An 18667-nucleotide genomic window follows, 5' to 3' on the forward strand; every position below is an offset into this window, starting at 1 on the left:
ACTTCTGACTTTCCTCATTGGTAAAGCTGGGTGAGAACGTTTTTAAAGGTGTTTTTAAATGTGTGGGGTTTCCTGGTTAGACAACACTGATCCACTCGTGGAATATTACTTAGAAAATAAATAGAAAAATGTCACTTCCGAAACAAGCAATGTTTGACACAATGATCTCGAATAGGGTCTATAGACAGAATACAAGTTTTGAACCTGGATTGCCCAAGTCCCTGCTGCATATTGCTTCTCAACTGTTGATTTTGTTGTTGCTGATCACTTGCTTGGGTTTTGGAAGATGGCATATGGAAGGACCACATACCTTCTCCTTTCTCAACATAAAGGTTTTGGTCTCATCATGATAAATAAAAGGAACCAACTTAGAAATTCTTTAGAAGTTTTCAGAGAATGGGAAACTGCTCTCCATCCAGCTTTAGTAAGGTTTGCTTTCATAACCAAAACTGTCTTGCCAGTGCTTCTGTACTTCCCTCTGCTTCGAAGGAAAGAACAAGAGCTTTAGACTGGCTACAGGACTGAGAAAGCGACAGCCATTCTACAGCTTGATATCACTAGTGCAAAAAAGCCAGGAGAGTGCTGTAGTATTAATTTTCAGTCCACGATTCACCATCAGTACTTCACATCAGCACGAAAGATGGGTGCAACTTGCAACTGGCTGCTGCTTTTTCCTCTCTCCTCCTGGGGAGCTCTAAGTGCCTGGGAGTGGTGGTGTGGCTAATGGATGACTAAAGAGAAGCCCAGGAACCAGAACAGCCTTACACCCGAGCTGCTGCAAAGGCCATTTAACTTCCATCTTCAAAGGCTACTGCTAAGCCCCACCTTGTCTGTCACATGGGTCCACTTTAATTTGTGTTGTGAATTTGGATTACCAAAAAGACAGCAAATGACTAGATATAATCAGATCCATTTTGACTGGAAGGATGAACCTCGGAGAAGCTGAGGCTGCCCTCCCCACAGAGTACATGAGACTGGAGCAATGCCAGTAACACATACCACAGTTAAGTGTTATCTGGACTCACACTGCCTGACCCATCAGTGTTTTGGAATACACTGGGACATCTCCACTTGCTCGTCCATCATTTCTACTAATAACTCATGTAGCCACAAGATTTTTCCACCCATTGTTGTCTTTGTAAATAAATAAAAAAAAATCTTAACACATTTATCATAAATCTTTCCAATTACACTGCCCCATAAACTGTCCTGAACTCCAGACCTCTCCTCATAGTAAAAGACATTAATCCACTGTGAATTGTTTTGGCTTATTAAGTTTTAATTTATTGCTCTACCCTCTCTTAAAAGGCTGTTTATTTCTTTAACAATATTTTACATGAGCTGTCAAAATCTGTAACAGTTATGATCTTTAGGTCCACTTTCATTTCAAATTAATTTATTTCTTTTTTTCTTTTAATGAGTTGTCTGACAGGCTAGAAGGACATGATTTGCCCTTGTAAATGCCATTCTGGTTTGACCCTATCAAGTTATACCTATCTAAATATTCACACTATTTTATCCTTGAGCTCAATAGGTTCTCCTTGTTAGTGGTAACAGGAGGTCATCTTTTAAACCCTTTGCAACATGCTGTGTATGTGGTTTGGTTTATGGACTCTTGTTGGCTCCTATTCCCTATTTAAAAAAACAAACAAAAAATACAAAAAACCCCACGTAAGTTCTGGACATTAACAAAAATTATTATAAATCAAATTTCCTACCTAGCCTTTTATAGGTTGTTAAAAAAAAAAAAACAAACAGAAAAGTACAAAACACTCTAAGCTTTTATTCTGATAGTGATTCAAAGGAAACAAGCAGAAGGATTAAGCAAGTTTACTTCCATCAGACCACTACATGCTATGTGCAGTCATAGCTTTCTCTTTCAAGTAAGCAAAAGCTTACTTGCTTTGAAGCAAATTTGTAAATATGAATAACAAACACTAAATGGTAGAATTGGACTGTATTTCCATACCAATCCTTTATATTAATCTCTACAATAAAAATGTTATTGCAATTTATCCCAAGCTTCTAACTTTCCATGTTTAGCCCCCAAATGAAAATCTGGAAAAAAACAAACCACTTGCTTCTCAAGAAGAATGTTACTATCAGAAACTACAACAGCAGAAGGTTAAATATAAGCAGACATATGGACGCTGAGAAGCTCATAAACCTATGTGAAATCAATTTAGCATTTTATTGCTACATTGCAATTAAAATCCATCTATAACTTAAAACTCTGCTTTCAAGTCTGAAGAAAAGGCAGGTTTGGCTGTTGAAAGTATACGACATTACAGAAACGATTTACTAATAAAGCAGCCTGGGTAGAAACCACCACACTGAAATTACGTTTAATGCCGCCAGGGAAAGGTAGCAATGCTTACACGTTCAGGGTACCCTGGTTCTGCCTGTTACGAACACAGGTCTCTCGCGGCACAGCTGCGACAGCGGAGGAGACCGACAGCAGCAGCTGTCACCGGTGGATTTCTAAGTAGAGGCAGAAGATGGCTGTTGCGGATTTTGCTTACAGCCCTGGGACAGGAGTCAGAGCACCTTGCTTTCCAAGTGCCACTTACTGCAGCACCCACTCCAGCAAAAACATCTCTCCTGCACTGCAGAACTTGAGAAGGAAGGAGGGCGAGAGAAGACAGAAGAATAACCTGTCGTTACTCCTTTCCAGGTGACTTCCCGATTAAACTGTTTGTGTCGCAAGAACATAAATAAGAGAAACCTAGACTTCTTTTAATCAGTGTTTTCAGTAAAATTTATTCAGATTGGCCTCAGTTTGGTCTCTATTCCTTTGTATTGGAAACTGTAAAAATTGCTAATGGCACCAAACCCACAATCTTTTGCAGCCTTAAAAATATGGCAGCACTAATATTACATTTTTTAAACAAGTCTGACTTCTTATCGTTGGCCTTCTCACTTGTTTCAGACATTTAAACAGAAATAACAAAAGCCCTCCTATTCAAAATTGCTCACCATTCCTCCTTTTAAATTTTTTTTTTAAACAGAAAACCCCAACGAAACTTTTTAAGTAAAGCAGAAACGATCCTTTAATCCTGCAGTTAAAATTTTATATAAATGCACTGACATTCACTGCCAAATCCTCAATCTGCCTTTTGGATCATAACAAAGTCACTGAACAGCAGAAATTTACAGCATAAATTTCTTAGGCAAACTATAAAAAGCACTATAACTTACCGATGTCATTGCTTCTTTCAGAGGAGTCTTTCTCTAGAGTGCCGGATACTGTACTGCCCACTAATTCCACTTTTGGACTATCACTCCTGCATTTGGATCAAGAAGAGGAGACACTTTACTGCAGTTTTTGTGTGGGTTACAGTAAATTGATAGCTAACTTGCAGTTAATCATAAGAGGGAGAAATATTCTGCCTTTGTAGCACCGGAGTAATAGCAAAGTGTCAGAGCAATCTCCAGTAAGTAGACATGCTGCATGGATTAACCTTATCTCATTTCTCCTTAACACCTGTCAAAAAAGACTATTTTAGACACCGTAGTGTCCTGAATAATTCTTCAGATGTTCACAGCATCTCAACATGAAGGAAACCTAAGGGCAAAGGGACATTCTTCAACATCTTATTTGTTATTTTTTCCTAATGAATTGGCTTGCATAAACCATAGCGATGGACAATCTAGAATACTGCAGAAAGGGAGAGAACTCAAGCTAGCATCATGCATTTCAGCTGTTCCTAGTACTTACTCATAATAAATTCCACCATGTTTTTGCACATTGCTTATGAGATTAGACTATGGATATCGTTTCCATAGGTCTAAGGAACCAAGATCACCTAGTGTGTCTGAAATGTCTTTGCAACAGGCAAGTGTCAAGAGTTGTGATACTTTATGCAGAGGAACTATTTTTAAATCAGGAGATCAAACATAAGCCACAGAATTATTCTGTCTTTGTAGAACTTTCTATCCCACAACTACTTAAGTTTACCAAAACAATCTGACTACTGAAACGATTAATTATAAAAGGGCCAGTGGTAGGCGAGTAGCTTGGCATTGCACAGGTCACACAGACAAATCCCTGTGACATTTACTGTGATAACAACTGTACAATTAATGCAATCAATTGTACTTACCATCATTATCAGGTCAAACAAATATCATAGTTTTTCCACAATGACTATTCCCAGCCCAGTGCTCTAAGAATGATGATGTACATAAGGTACCCAAATTATGGGTAAAAATATAGATGTGTCCCTGAAACAACCCAGGAAGATGCACATTTTTATGAATAGCAATAATTAGCCATTGACAGTAAAACACACAGTGAGCTCCTGAATCTTGCTGATTTTTTCATTTGTCTCTGCTTTTGATGCCATAAGCTGATGACAGATGGCCTGAACCTCATCTCATGGCAGCAGTTTACGAGCAAAACACAAAGTGGCTAGAAACCCTATTTCAGACTTCAGGAAGGCTGGGATAAAGAGCCTGAAAATTTGTGTTAAAAACCAGAGGAAATCACAGATTAAGTGAACGTGCATCCAGTTAAACACTGTGGTAGGATGACAAATATTCTATGAACTAAAAGGGACAGACAACCAGTTTATGACCTGAAAAACAAACTAGTCCTACACAGCTATCAATATGGCAGGCAGTCTGCACCAGGAAGAAAACAGAGGAAATTTAACACATTCCCAGAAAAATGTATTAATTAATAAATAAGGGTATTCTCCAAGTGATCTACCTGATCAGTTAGTTTTCTTATCTTTTTTAAAAAATTGCTTATATATTTATAAATCTATAAGAAGCAACATAGTGTCTTGGCTGATAGGGCAATGAGCATCTGACTGCATACTCTGTTTTGCACACACATATTTTCAAGCAAACTGATTGCACCATGTGAGTTGGAAGCGCTCTAGGAAATGTGTGTGTATGGTCTTGGAGAAGACTCTTAAGATGGTGTGATTTAGGCCTGAAAGTCACAACATCCACCATTTGACTACAAAAGATACCAAGATATATGACAGCGACTCCACAAAAAACCCAACTCTGTTGTCAAAAGAATCAGCAGGCTTATTATGCCAATCTACATCCATACTGTTGTGAAAGGAGTGGAGCTATCCCTTCTTGGTCACACCGTCTCCCTCTCTCCCCTCGTGCCCATGCAGACAGGCTGTCAGCTTGATCAGACAGACGATCAGCCTGAAAGAAACCCCACACTAATGGAAATCCCACTGCAAACTGATTAATTGCCATCTGGAGCAACTCCCTGACCCATATGGCTGAACGGCTGCACAAATGCTGGTGCTAACGGAGGTTGCAGGAACAGGCTGCCAGGAGAGGGAACCTGCCCCTGTTAGCAGCAGCATGGACACAGATTGGTTTAGAATTATTGTAAGAATACACTTTCTGTAGGTCTTTATGGCTTGCTTACTCCAGAGAATTGACTCATCTGTAACTTGTATAATCACAGGTATGTCTCAATAAGCTGTGAAGCCTTTGGAGCAAATTGACAGCTACTCTCTGTCCCACATGGTTTTTGTCTCTCCTATTGCCCGTGAAGCCCTAACCTGCCTCCAAGGAAGGAGGATTATACTTAAACGGAAAAACAATCATCACCACAAGAAGTCAGTGAGATGAATAAGATGCAAGTCACTTGCTCAGAACAGAAAAAAAAAACCCTCTCCTGCTCAGCAGCTGCCACGGAAATCTCATGGGACTTACTTTATAACTACAGCAATTTCTCCCCCTAAGATCATGTACTGGTTTTGGCTGGGATAGTGTTAATTGTCTTTATAGCAGCCTGCATGGTGCTATGTTTTGGATTTGTGACAAAAACAGTGTTGATATCACAGGGATGTTTTAGCTATTGCTGAAGGGTGCTTACACAGTGTCAAGGCATTCCCCGTTTCTCATGCTGCCCTGAGAGCAAGCAGGCTGGGGGTGCACAAGAAGCTGGAGGGGACACAGCCGGGACAGCTGAACCCAACTGACCAAAGGGATATTCCACGCCATATGACACTGTGCTCAGCAATAAAAGCTGGGGGAAGAAGGAGAAAGAGGGGGACATTTGGAGTGATGGCGTTTGTCTTCCCAAGTCACTGTCACGCGTGGTGGAGCCCTGCATTCCTGGGGATGGCTGAACACCTGCCTGCCCATGGGGAGCGGTGAATGAATTCCTTGTTTTGCTTTGCCTGGGCGTGCAGCGTTTCCTTTACTCATTAAACTGTCTTTATCCCAGCCCATGAGTTTTCTCACTTGCCGTTCTGATTCTTGCCCCCATCTCGCTGCGGAGGAGCGAGCGAGCAGCTGTGGGGGGCTGAGCTGCCCACCGCGGTTAAACCATGACACATCAGCAAAAAATCTGCTTTTTCAATTTTTATTCTAACTGCCTTAGGTTTTCCACATTCTGGAAAGGGATACCAGCAGGTCTTAAAAATATTTACTATCTCATTAAACTGAACTGATTTAAAACCAAAATACCTTTACTGAAGTGACTGCTTCCATTTCAGGTTTCACATTTCTTAATTATTCAAGTAATTCAAAGTCTATTCCATTAATTATTTCATTATGTGAACTTTCTGCCCTCTTGCTATGACACCCTTACGAGTTAGCGCCTACCAGGTAGAACAGCTGTATGAGATGAATCCATTAATTTGAATTAGCTGATAAAGAAATCCATAGGAAAACTGCTAGCACTGTGATCATCAACATGCATCATCATTACCTTAAAAATCACGTTTCCTTCTAAGCTTTAATCTAACTACTGTTACAAGTAAAATTCTTTCAAATATAATAGTGTTAGATAAAAAGAACAAACCATTTTTTTTTGTGCTAGACGTAGCAGAATTTGAACAATTAAGAACGTAACAGGGTTACCGTTTAGATCTGGTTTTTCACTTTGTTAACAGGAAACCCGAAGTATCTTTAAAAATGCATGGTTTCTTTACACAATTTTGCACTTAGAAAAATGGAAAACAGAAGAGCAATAAACCACCCCTCCACAACTCTAAATGTTTAAAATATTTATAATATGTTTAAAATATTCCAGGCAAAGGACAGAACAAAAGACTAGCTACGCCGTTGCACACCTAGCCAGCGAACTGAACACTAGGGTATGTATTGGTCTTGCCAAGAAGACATCACCTAGCTAAACCGAAAGGTCATAGCAAATACTTGCTTTTCCAAGCATGCCCAAGTGACCAGCAGGTGTGGACTGTATTTTGGAACAACTGGGCAAGCATGTTCAAAGCCAAGAAGTCCAAAAGTGTTGCAGTACCACCTGGATAGAAGGGTAAGTTCTCAGAGATGCACAGCCAAGGCACTTCAGTAAGACGAAACTGGCAGCACGAGCCAGGCACCTTTTTTTTGATTTTATGAGTCTCAGCTTTCACACTGAGAGCATTTGTTCAATGAACCATATGTGGAGGAATGAGGGGAATCAATTCTAGGATTTCTATTTTATTCTACTCTACTCTATACGCTGTTCTGGTATTTAATTCACTGTCAGTATACTTAGTTCAATGGCAGCTAATTTTTCTAGCGGTACAACAGTAAAAGTATTTCTATGCCTATATGCTAGTATTTCTGTAAGATGTGCAGCTTGTCCATTTTAGGCAACTGCTTTTTTTCTGGTTTTCACCTATTTCTATCCACTAGGCATAAAGGAAGTCTACAGGGCACAACCTGATGACTAATGTAGCTATCTAGACTTGATTTGGACTACAGGTGAGGCCTTTAATTTCTGCAACCTCCACTTTTCCAAGCTCTAGCAGAGATTAAATGGAGATGTGTTGGCAAGTCCAGTTTCTCAGTGCTCTTCAAAGGTTGTAACCACCTCTGATAAAGAGCAACATGTAACTATAGAATAACAACCAACATTAGAGCATAAATACTCAACAGCAGTGTTCTGCAGTGGCACCAGGTTAACGAACAGTCTGTGAAGACACATGTACTTCGCTAAAATTTGATCTAAAACGATCAAAGAAAACAGACTGAAACCAAGCTGAGAGTATTTGAAATGTGCATTGTCTAATGCTGTTCCTCAGTACAATTCAAGGTTTTGCTTGGATTTAGTGCCCCAGACTTAGTGCCCCAGCTAAGGTGGAATAACTTGAGGTAAAACTAAGAAAGCCAACATCAGCACAACATACTGATGCAGATATTTCCCACATACTCTGCAGCGGAAACAATGATGTTGCAGTAACATGTGTTCATCAATAGAAGTGAACTAATAATAAACAGTCTAAGACTGTTATTCTTGAGAAGACAGTTATGATCCAGCCAGATGACTAGAACGCTTTTCTTTTTTTCTTTAAATACAGTTTACCATGAAATAAATTGTGACATCCACTGTAAAATCTCAATTCTTGAAATGTGTGTTTTTCTACTAAACCCAAAAGCACTGGACAGAGGAAAAACAATACCTTGCATGAGTCACAGGCACAACTGGTCTTTCTGGTCGTCTCGGGGGCAAGGTACCGGGTCTATTCACAGAGTTTGCTTTGGGTGGCCGAGGTTTCTTCGGAGGTATAGCAGGAACTGAAGGCTTCTGCAAGTCTAACTGTTTTTGCTCTCTCTCTGATCTTTCTTTAAATCAATTATTTCCAGAAAAAAAGAACACAGATATTATTAAGTGGAATTCATTTGCACTCATAAGTCTACAATTAAACAAGAAATCTTCATCTGTAACTACACTGTACACAAAGAAAAAGCTTATCTCCCTTCCGCTTCTGTCCTAAATCATTCTTTAGTTTAAACAACATACCACAAATCAGTTGTTTGCTCTGCCTGCCTGTTGTGCCTGTAATTCCTCATGGCTGAAATGTGTGTGCAGTGTCTGAATGGGAATGCTATTTGTTATTTTAGTAACTTACTGACTTCTGAGTGTAAAAGATAAGAATGGAAAAAATTACATACCATACGGAACAACTTCCCACAAGCACAACTTATATCAAATTCTAGTATGAAACAATATTAAGTTAGAAGGTCACAAAAATGATTATGTTGGATATTCTTAAGACCTCTTGAACAAACAGAGAAATACCATTTCGGGGGAAAAAAAAAGTGTGTTCCAAGTGAACTATAGCTAAACGAAAACACAAGCATTCAAATTTAGTGATGCTTGGCAGGATGTAAAGCCCTTGGAAAAATCAGACCTTTTATTTAGGTTTTTAAGCGCAGACTTATATGATGAATTTTTCAGCTTGCCAATGAAAAACTGGATCATTTGCAGAACTGATTATGCACAGTTAGGAAGTGCCACAATACTAATATCCAATGCCAAACATATGAAGCCTGTGAGTATGTAAAGTATAATACACATGAATAACTCTTGTAAATAATATGCTCTAAATTCATAATACAAAACAAATATGTAAACACCTTTGCCACACCACAGGAAACCTGATTCTTCTTAAAGAAAGGACAAAACTCTCAAAGGGACCAAAGTTTAGCTCTCTGTATCGAACACCCCACTTCCCTGGACAGCACTGTTTGTGGTGAATAAACACGTGAATATTACACCTCCGTATAGAGGTAAGAGGTATTGGGAATGTTACAGGGTATTGCTTAATGGGTTCCAGGTTTCAGTCTGAGAGCATCATGGAATAAATCACCAGAAACACAATCCACACTGGATTTGGAACAGTCCAGTAAGTGACTATTGTTCACAGGCATATACCCTTTTTCAGCACACTTTCAGTTGATGCAATCGTTGGGTCCTCTGTAACATTGAAGCTTTCCCAGCACATTGTGTAATTTTTACACACTTACTCCAATGACAATTTGTACTGCATCAGTGTCCAAGAATCTAAACTATGTATGAGGGATGGGCTAGGCAGCGTACCAACGCACAGTGTAAAGAACGTTCCTGTGCCACCCCTGTTGCTACACCACACCAAACAATTCCTGCCACTCCCCGGTACTCCAGAAACGTAGGCAGGACTCTCACGGCCTCTTTTCAACATTTAGAAAAGTTACAGATATTTATATACCCTGGGACAGTAACATATTTAAACTCCCTCCATCATTTTCACAGTTGGCTTTGTAAATCCAAAACTGGAAAGCAAAGGGTTTTATTGCTAAGATAACCACGAGAAGTAGCGCACATAACCAAAAGTAAACATACACAGGCAGAAGCGCTATAGAACACCTGTCAGATCGCCAAGACGTATATCCAGAAACAGATGTTGGTGCAAAGCAAATTATGTTCTGGCAGTAAATTATGACTGCATATTATACATTTGGTCATGCGCATACACGTGCCTTTTAAAAGACTGCCAATACTTAAAAGTTAAGAAATCCCATAAACAAACTTATCTGTACAATCTAATAGTCCACTTAAAAGTATGAAACTTGACACCACCTTCAATTTCAGAATCAATGTAACTATTTTCCCCAAAGTATTCAGAATGCACAATGAACACAACAAAACCTTTAAAAGTTTAATTCGCTTGTCACCGCTCTGGGTGGTACTATGCCCCATTTCTTGCAATGTTCAAACCTGGCTTTGAAGACAGAATTTTGTCATTCCACAGGCTTGCCTATGACTTTTGTGACTAGGTAATGGGGTGATTCATAAGCATTAATGACTGTATCTTCACAAAAGCTCTCTGTGAGGCACCAACACTGCTTTTAACTAGAGAACCAAGGAATATAGTTGTTAAGAAAAAAGTACACACTAGTCTGGGGTATCTTGATCAAGGACCCGGGTTTTACTGAGCACAGAGCTTTAGACAGCATTTTATGTACCGAGAGCGTATTTCCCCTTGACTTCAGTTGAGCCTGCAAGGACTTTACAGCTCTGGATTGGTACTATTGAATACCCTGAATTTAGTCTAAAAGCAACAATAAGATCCTTTCCAAATGCCTATCATCACACATCTATCAGAGTGGGAAATAAACACCCAAACAATACAGTTAATGAAAACAGAGACTGGGAAATGAGGATGCGCATTGGTTCCATTTCCCCTGTCTCTCTGCAGAGAGCAGGCAGGAAAGCACAGTTCGTACCTTTTTCTTCTGTTCGATTAGGAAGACATTCTGGCCTTTCAGGAGGTACCTTTTTGATTTCATGCTTTCGATCTGTAGTACCTGTCAAAGAAAGGAAAATCTGGAATTCTGAACAAGCCAACAAACCAGCATATACGGCCATGTAAGATTTAATTCTGCAATTTCTTTGGCTTTTTACATTTTCCAGTTTGAAAATGTCTTGCTAAAAGTGAACATAAATCCAGTCTCAAGTATTTGCTTACACCATAATGACAAAAAGGCAATTGGATATTTATGTTTTCACAGTCAGGTTCACAGTTTCTAAAGCATGCACCTCAGAAGAACAGGTACCTTCTGTGCCTATTTTTCACATTCTGTGAAAAAAAAATAAATCAATAACTACAGATTTTTAAATGTGGATAGATCCTTTACCATTGTACACATACTTAACTGACGAGCAATTCAACAGTATGGAGAATCATTAGGAATACATCAATTAAGTGGACATTTCTGCCAAGAGAATACTTAATACAGGGCTTCTTTTACACTAAGTTAACCCCCCGCTCTTTTTCACCTCTAGTACTAGCTGTTCATCTCCACATATTAGAATGATGAGAACAGTAGTACTGACAGTATTCTGCATGACTATTTTAATTGACAGCTTTTGGCCTGGAGGTGTAAGCCTCTCCCTTCTTCTGCCTCTGTGCTAGAGACCCTGACATACTGCCTTCTGTTGCTACAAGGAATATAGGAACTTGTGGCACCAACAACGGGAAGATTTTGCAAAAATTTCCTGGCACGTGCAAGATGCAATCTTCTAGTCCCTGTATTATAAGAAATGCTTTATTGGATATTGGCTTTGCTGCATTGGCTAACTACTAGGTGCTAATGCCATTTCAACCGAGTAGTGATGAAAACTGCTTTAGGTAATGCTATTAGTATTTCAATAAAAATTACAGCATATAACATCCAAGAAAGGCAGAGGAGGCAGGGCAGGGAACATAAGGCAATTTTTTGCTTCCATCTATCCTATTTCTCAAGTACATTTACATTTTCTAAATGTGCTCTTGCAACTCTCTTCTGCAACTGGTTCCTAGAAATCAGTACTCATCAGTGCAAATTGCTCATCAGTGGTGATCACCGGCCATTGTTTCTTTATACAATTGTGCTGCTGGACAGGCAACACTTGTATCACTTATATGTCAATAAGTAATATTGAATTGGCATTTTATGGTTGGATTCGATGATCTTGAGGATCTTTTCCAACCTAAATGATTCCATGAAAAATACTTCACTCCTGAGAGGACAAATGTTGCTAGAAACCAAGTAAAGCCTTCCTAAACACAATTCAACATACTGACAATCTTGCACATATTAGTGTGTTCAAGAAAGAAAGAGACACAAGTCTACACACTTAATTACAGTAAGATTAACAGTCACCATTAACACACAGAAGGACATTCTCAGACCATGTCTAACACAATGAGCCTACAAACACCGAGGAGCTCCAAGGCTCAGGTGTACTCTCTACTTGGGCTGTGACACCCAAATTAATCAGTACGCAGGCAGGCACCATGACTCTGCCTTAGCTGCCAGGAGAAGGTCACCTGCAAGGAAGCTCTAATGAACATCGTACCAGCTCCCAGGGCAGGGACTCAAAAGAGTATTCCCACCCTCTAGTTTAGATGCAGGTGTACTGCTTATTCCAGACACCCAGTGAAATCCCTACTGCTTTTCAGTGACTATGTAAGGGACTCGTGCTCCTAACTATGGTTCTCCAGTTTTCACCTTTGTGAAGCAGCCCTGCACAACAGCAGTCTGCTGCTGTGCAGAATTTGGAAATACAGCCAAACTTCCAGCTATACTGTAATACAAACTAGACATCTCCTTTACGCCTATGTTGCTTGTACTATGAAGGCCAAGTCTAATTCTCTTCTACGATTCTATGCTCTGCATCAGAGATGCTGATATTTAACTATTTAGGCTGCTACTGACAGTTCTCAATTTACTCATCACACTACAACTGGTTAGATATGCAGAAACATTACTCGAAATTGTTACCTACTATCCACAGCAAGGCCTGACATGGGGATATGGTAAAATACAGTGTTATCTCGGTGAAGTGACAATTTGATGAAGTAGAGGAAGTCAGGATGGTAATAAACATAGGATGATTTCCATTTCTACATATGAAAAGAAATTCTTGTTGCTAATCAGCCTAGACTTGTCAAAAACTAAGTATGAAAACAGAGAATGGCAACAACCTTGGCTTTGACATAGACTTAGATGTCCATAATCAAATTGTCTGCACCCTTTATGTATCCATTTTTCCTTCTGAAAACGGGCACATTATCCTGCTATGGTGACACAACTAATGCTTTGGATGCAAACAGATACAAACATATTAAAAGCACTACTCTCTAATTACAGGAGTATAAAGTGAAAGAAATACAATGTTTTATTAAGCTTTTACAAAATGTGTCAGGCTGTAACATCAGCTGTCACTAAAACATGTCTAGTATTCAACCACCACTAGATGGCAAAGTTATACTGCTCTCTCTGGACACTCTTACTGATCTTAAAACCAAATTTATGTTTTTAGGAGTCTCAAGACAGAGTGGAGAATAAACCATGGGTGTCAATAAGCAAACCAAATATTTATAGTCATAATCCTGTAGTCAAAGAGCTGCTTGACAAATTCAAAGTAGTTAAATTATAGCCTATTGATTCACAGTAAGTTGCACACTGGTATTACTTGTTCTTCTCTTAATAGATCAAGACTGTAGGAGAGGGAAATTTACTTTTTAAGCACTGAAAGCTGGAACAGGCCACAGTGACAAGAAAAATGATCCGGCTAGATTGGATGTGTTTGTTTTGGCTTTTTAATGCGCGCCAGCAGTGGGGGACGTGGTAGTGCTGCTGCAGAATTTTAACAAACCAACTGGAATTAAGGGATTAAAGAATTCCAGCCATAGTTATGTTTCCACCACAACCGCAATACAAATGAAAACTCCGAGAGCATTCCATGCCTTGTGATTCGTGATTTTATATGAATGGAACAGGAATTTGGTTTGTGAGGTCAGAACTGTCAAGTGTGTAGAAACTTAACTGTCTCTAAGTTTCACTGAAAAAAGAAATCATGCAGGCACTTTTGAAAACTTGTATTGAGAGGTCGTTTTAATGCTACAAATGAAAGTGGTTTCAGCTCTCAGTATTTATACAGAATTCAGTCTAACATATTCCAAAACCAGCTTTGCTAGCAATCCTCTGTTTGGAAAACAGTCAGCCCCTTAACACATTTGCAAGACCACTATCTGCATAGCAGATTCAGGGTAACTCCCTTTTGGTTTACACTTATGGCTATAAAATACTGAAAACTAAGAATTTAACTATGGCATAGAACCAGCCAGCTCCAGCATTCATGCAGATCTGTAAGATGTAGATTGCAAGTCAGGTGGGGCCACTATACTAAGGCCAAGTTCTCTGACGTTATCTTATAGATATGCAAAAAAGCTCTTTATCTCTAGAATAAAACAGATTCATAGGTGTGAATTGAATGCAGTTTCCTCCTGCAGGTATTACCAGACTCCAAAATATTTGATCTATACTGCAAAGACATGCACACAATAAACTTTAGTCAAGGAACGGACTGAAGAACTTTGAAGTATCACGCTCGCTCTGACTTACTATATTTAAGGGGCAAAATATGTTATTTTAAAATGGTGCAGTTGGTTGCTTGCAATACATTTAAAAAGCACACCACAGTCTTTCAGGGTTATCACTTTTTTGTAATTTGATTCTGATTTATTAGTTGTTGTCTAGACACCTCCTGATTATCAATTTTGATACAGATTAATTCATATAAATTTGAATACACTTAATTTAGATTGAGATGTGCTCACTGACATGTGCTGTACAAAATCAGCTGCACCTTACCTGATCCTTGTTTGATGACAGGAGCTGACGGAGGTGGTGGTTTCTTCGGTCTCTAAAATTTAATAACAGAAGAAAACAGATTGCTTCAAAATGTCTGTTAACAGTCTCATTTATATAAAGGTTGGAGTTAATCGTATAATGCTTAACATTAATAAATACAAGTCTTGAGACTACAAATCTGTCACACATTTCCCCTGAAATAACTTCCTTAAAATTATTTGAAGAGAGAAAATAGCATTGACAAACAAAATGGCATTTTTCTACTTTTGCAATTGATATGTCCTGCTGAGGGGAAAAAAAAAATTCCAGTTCATGTGCTTTAAGATTAGAGAAATACATGACCTTTGGTTTACCGAAGAAACTATTTATTTAAAATTTAATCTTGTAAATATTCTGACCCATTTTTGGGAAAAAAACCCCACACACAAAAAAAGAGATAGATGTGGCAAAACCTGAAGTGTGTTTTCTCAGCCTCATAAATGGGGCAAAAAGGCAGAACATAGGAAATGCTGCAAAGATTACATTTTATTCACTCAGTATGATACCTATACAGCTCCAGTTGTGAAAGACAGCTATCAGAGTTTTAGATGTTTGGTGAAATGAAATTAATTATTCCAACCATCAGTAATTTTTACTTTTACCTTCTCTGTTATGACCATTTTCCTAATAGATCTGTAATAGTATGGCTGAGAAACATGATGACCAAATCAACCATTTCTCTTCACCTGCAGGCTAGGGGAAGAGTGGCTTTTCTTTTGTGTTGATGCGTGTGTACGTGCACACACACACACACACCCCCCATACTGGCATTCACCATATATATCTTGGAATTAGTACAAAATCAAATGGAGCACCATGCCAGATCAAATGACATATCACAACCCTCACTTTAAAAAAAAAAAAAAAATTAAAAAATCAGAATTATTGAGAATAAAGCCTAAGTAAAAATTAATAATTGTTTTCTTCATATGTCTATCCTTTTTTTCCGAGAAGGACCTTATTTCCTTTGCTACAGATTGATCAACAATCACTGTCACTATATTATTGTCCTGTGGAACTACCTGTAAGTTGATGTTTCCAGGTATGTATAGCTTTGCCAAACTTCAGTCATTTAAGTTGATATTTTCTGTCAAACTCATGTTGATTTCTGCCCCCTCCCTATTATTTTCTATATATCTAAATGGCTCACCTACTTTCAAGAAAGATCAATTGCTTCGCTCACTTGCAGTAATTAGTTCAGCCTCTGCCCTAGAACTCTCAAGTCTTGGTCTGAGTGTTGATAGGGAGCAGGTTTTCTGTGAAGGTTGTGCTCTTGCCACTCACCCTTCCCAGTGATCTCTCTCAAATCTAGCCAAAAAAAGTACCAGTTTTGCACAGATTGAGTAAGCCTTACAGCTTACATTTCCGGAGTCGCCATCCTGCAAGCCTCAGTTTTCTCCTCCCACCTTATCCTAACCAGATCACCTTCTGTCATCAACAGAAGACAAGAACTCAGGAGCTCAGAATGATCTCTAGCCTGGCTGCTGTGGGCCATCTTCCATGAACAGTGAGGCCCTTATACTCTCAGGGACACTTCTACAAGAATTTGGGCAACACGTTCAAGGTTTAAATGCAGAAAAGTGCAGAAAAATGTGGAAAGGAAAGAAGACAGCAACAATGAACTTCTTGTGATAGCAATCGGGAGTTTGGTTGCTAACTATTCAAGTTGGTGCTGAGGATCCAACAGCACAATATACACATTTGGGGTCTTATTCTGGAATGGCATGAGCCTGATCTCATTGACTGTCCATACATCAGCAGCTGGAATATATGAGGTGCACTCCTTTAGCACATCTTTTAGCTTAGTTCTCATCTGAAAGGAGTCTAGCTCATGTCCCCCGAGACCTGTTTTTAAGGCAAACCAAAGCATAGCAAGTGCAGATGGACAAGTGAGAGATTCACTACAAATCCCACTCCTGATTAAAACTAAAACACTAATCTAGATAAACACAAAGCAGAAAGGATCCTATGGTTCATCAGACAAAGTGGCTTTAACTTGAAGCCGAAGAGGGAAATGTGTCATTTTAAAAAGGCACACAAAGATCAGAAAGGAGGTAGCATGAAGGAGCTTGAAGACTGCTGAGGAAAACATGCAGAAACAAGGAGGAATTACAAGGGTCTGTGGCTGGATGAGACAACCACGGAGGTGATGGAGACAGATGAGAAATTAAGCCAACAGATTGGTTGGACAAGAAGAGAACAAAACTACAGAGCAGGGACAAAGAGTGAGAGGGGAGAGGAAAACAAGCTGGATAAAGATATTTGGTGTAGGGCTAGAAAGTAAATCCAGATGGTGATTTAGACTCAGGTAGTGAGCTCAGGGGAAAATCCTGTAATTGACACCACCTGCGAGGTGGAGACTGGGAGTGGGCAGGGAATAGAAAAGGCCTGGGAAAAATAGCCATGTGTGGAAAAGAATCAGGATTGGGAAATTTGGGATCCCAAGCTTTTGTTCAACAAGCAGAAAAACTACTGCAACAAATACTTTCAGATCATGCGATGGAATCCAAGGTTTCTGGATCACATGAGAAAATACCTGACAAAACCACTGGAAAAGCATCTATTTCCTTCCCTTTTATCACTGATTCAAGCAAAGACAGACAGTCTATAGTCCTACCAGTTACTTACTCATGTGGCCAGATCTGTGACATTTTAAAAATCAATAAAATTTTATTCTCCATATTTACAGCAAACCTAGCTTCAATTTCTAAGTCCCTGAATATTTAATTTATTCTACAAGTTATAGTCATTGTACTCTAAAGAAAAAAACACTTAAAGATATATAATAAGTTTAAAAAGACTGAATAAATTTGACCACAAAAAAAAATGGATAAGAGTAAAGATTTTTTTCTTCTATAATAGGCTCATTATGTCTTACGATTTATGATTTCTGCCTCTTCTGGAAATCACCTTCTTTTATTTTTAGGCCTAAAGCCAGGATATCCACTCTGCTATGGAATTGCGTTTTCATCTCCCACAGTTTTTGCTGCTCTTCTACCCTCATTTTCAATAATTATCATGTTAGCTTCTGTGAGTTGTTTAATAGTTGCTTTATTAAGCTTTCCAAGTTATTTAGTTTTTGCCTCTAGCATCCAATTTTATTGCCAAAGATTGACGCTGAGTGTCAGCAAGTCTTGGTTTTATCACACAAGGCTTACACTGTCACTGTGAAATACTCATCAGAAGCCTGATTGCAAGCTTTAATATCCCATGATGACTGAAAAGGTTCCTAAAAATGGAATGAACTTTTTGGGGAAGTAATTCATTACTTTATTCCAGGAAGCCGCAGGATTACTAAATATTGTTTGGCAATCTCTTTCAAATAAATAGAAGCTGAAAAAGCTTCTGCATAGATTTTATACCTTCTTTTTTAATAATTCTGAAAGAGGTAAAGAAACATGCCTCTGAGATACCAAAAGCTCACAGTTAAAAATGTCACCCTTTTCATTTTGGAAGAGTGCTTGACTGCTGTCAATCAGCACACAGGTAGTACGCTAACTTTTCAGATCCCACCAGGAGAACAAGCGAGAAGAGTTAACAATTCTGGTCATCATTGCATCATCTGACTCAGCAAATCACCCTGGGACCTCCAGTTCCTCTCTGTCTCAAACTTAGGATGCAGGACAGAGGGCGTTCAGAGCAACATAGTCGAGGTGGACTGACTGGATGGGCCAATCAAACCCTTGAAAGAAACTCCATAATATGACTTTGAGTGCCACATATTCTCTTCATG

At 39.0% G+C, this 18667-nt stretch overlaps 1 protein-coding gene across 1 annotated transcript in view; it reads right to left on the reverse strand.

Annotated features, from left to right (window-relative positions):
- SH3KBP1 (SH3 domain containing kinase binding protein 1) overlaps positions 1-18667 on the reverse strand; it is a 209237-nt gene that overhangs the window by 17886 nt on the left and 172684 nt on the right. Inside the window, exons 12-15 of the mRNA XM_086482058.1 lie at positions 14896-14947; positions 10981-11061; positions 8394-8556; positions 3199-3284 (exon numbers count right to left, since the gene is read on the reverse strand). Coding sequence (XP_086338184.1) covers positions 3199-3284; positions 8394-8556; positions 10981-11061; positions 14896-14947 — 382 coding nt within the window. The remainder of the gene's footprint in view (positions 1-3198; positions 3285-8393; positions 8557-10980; positions 11062-14895; positions 14948-18667) is intronic.

The sequence above is a fragment of the Leptosomus discolor genome, chromosome 1 (genome assembly GCF_034619465.1).
Source record: "Leptosomus discolor isolate bLepDis1 chromosome 1, bLepDis1.hap2, whole genome shotgun sequence".
In the NCBI taxonomy this organism is placed as follows: domain Eukaryota; kingdom Metazoa; phylum Chordata; class Aves; order Leptosomiformes; family Leptosomidae; genus Leptosomus; species Leptosomus discolor.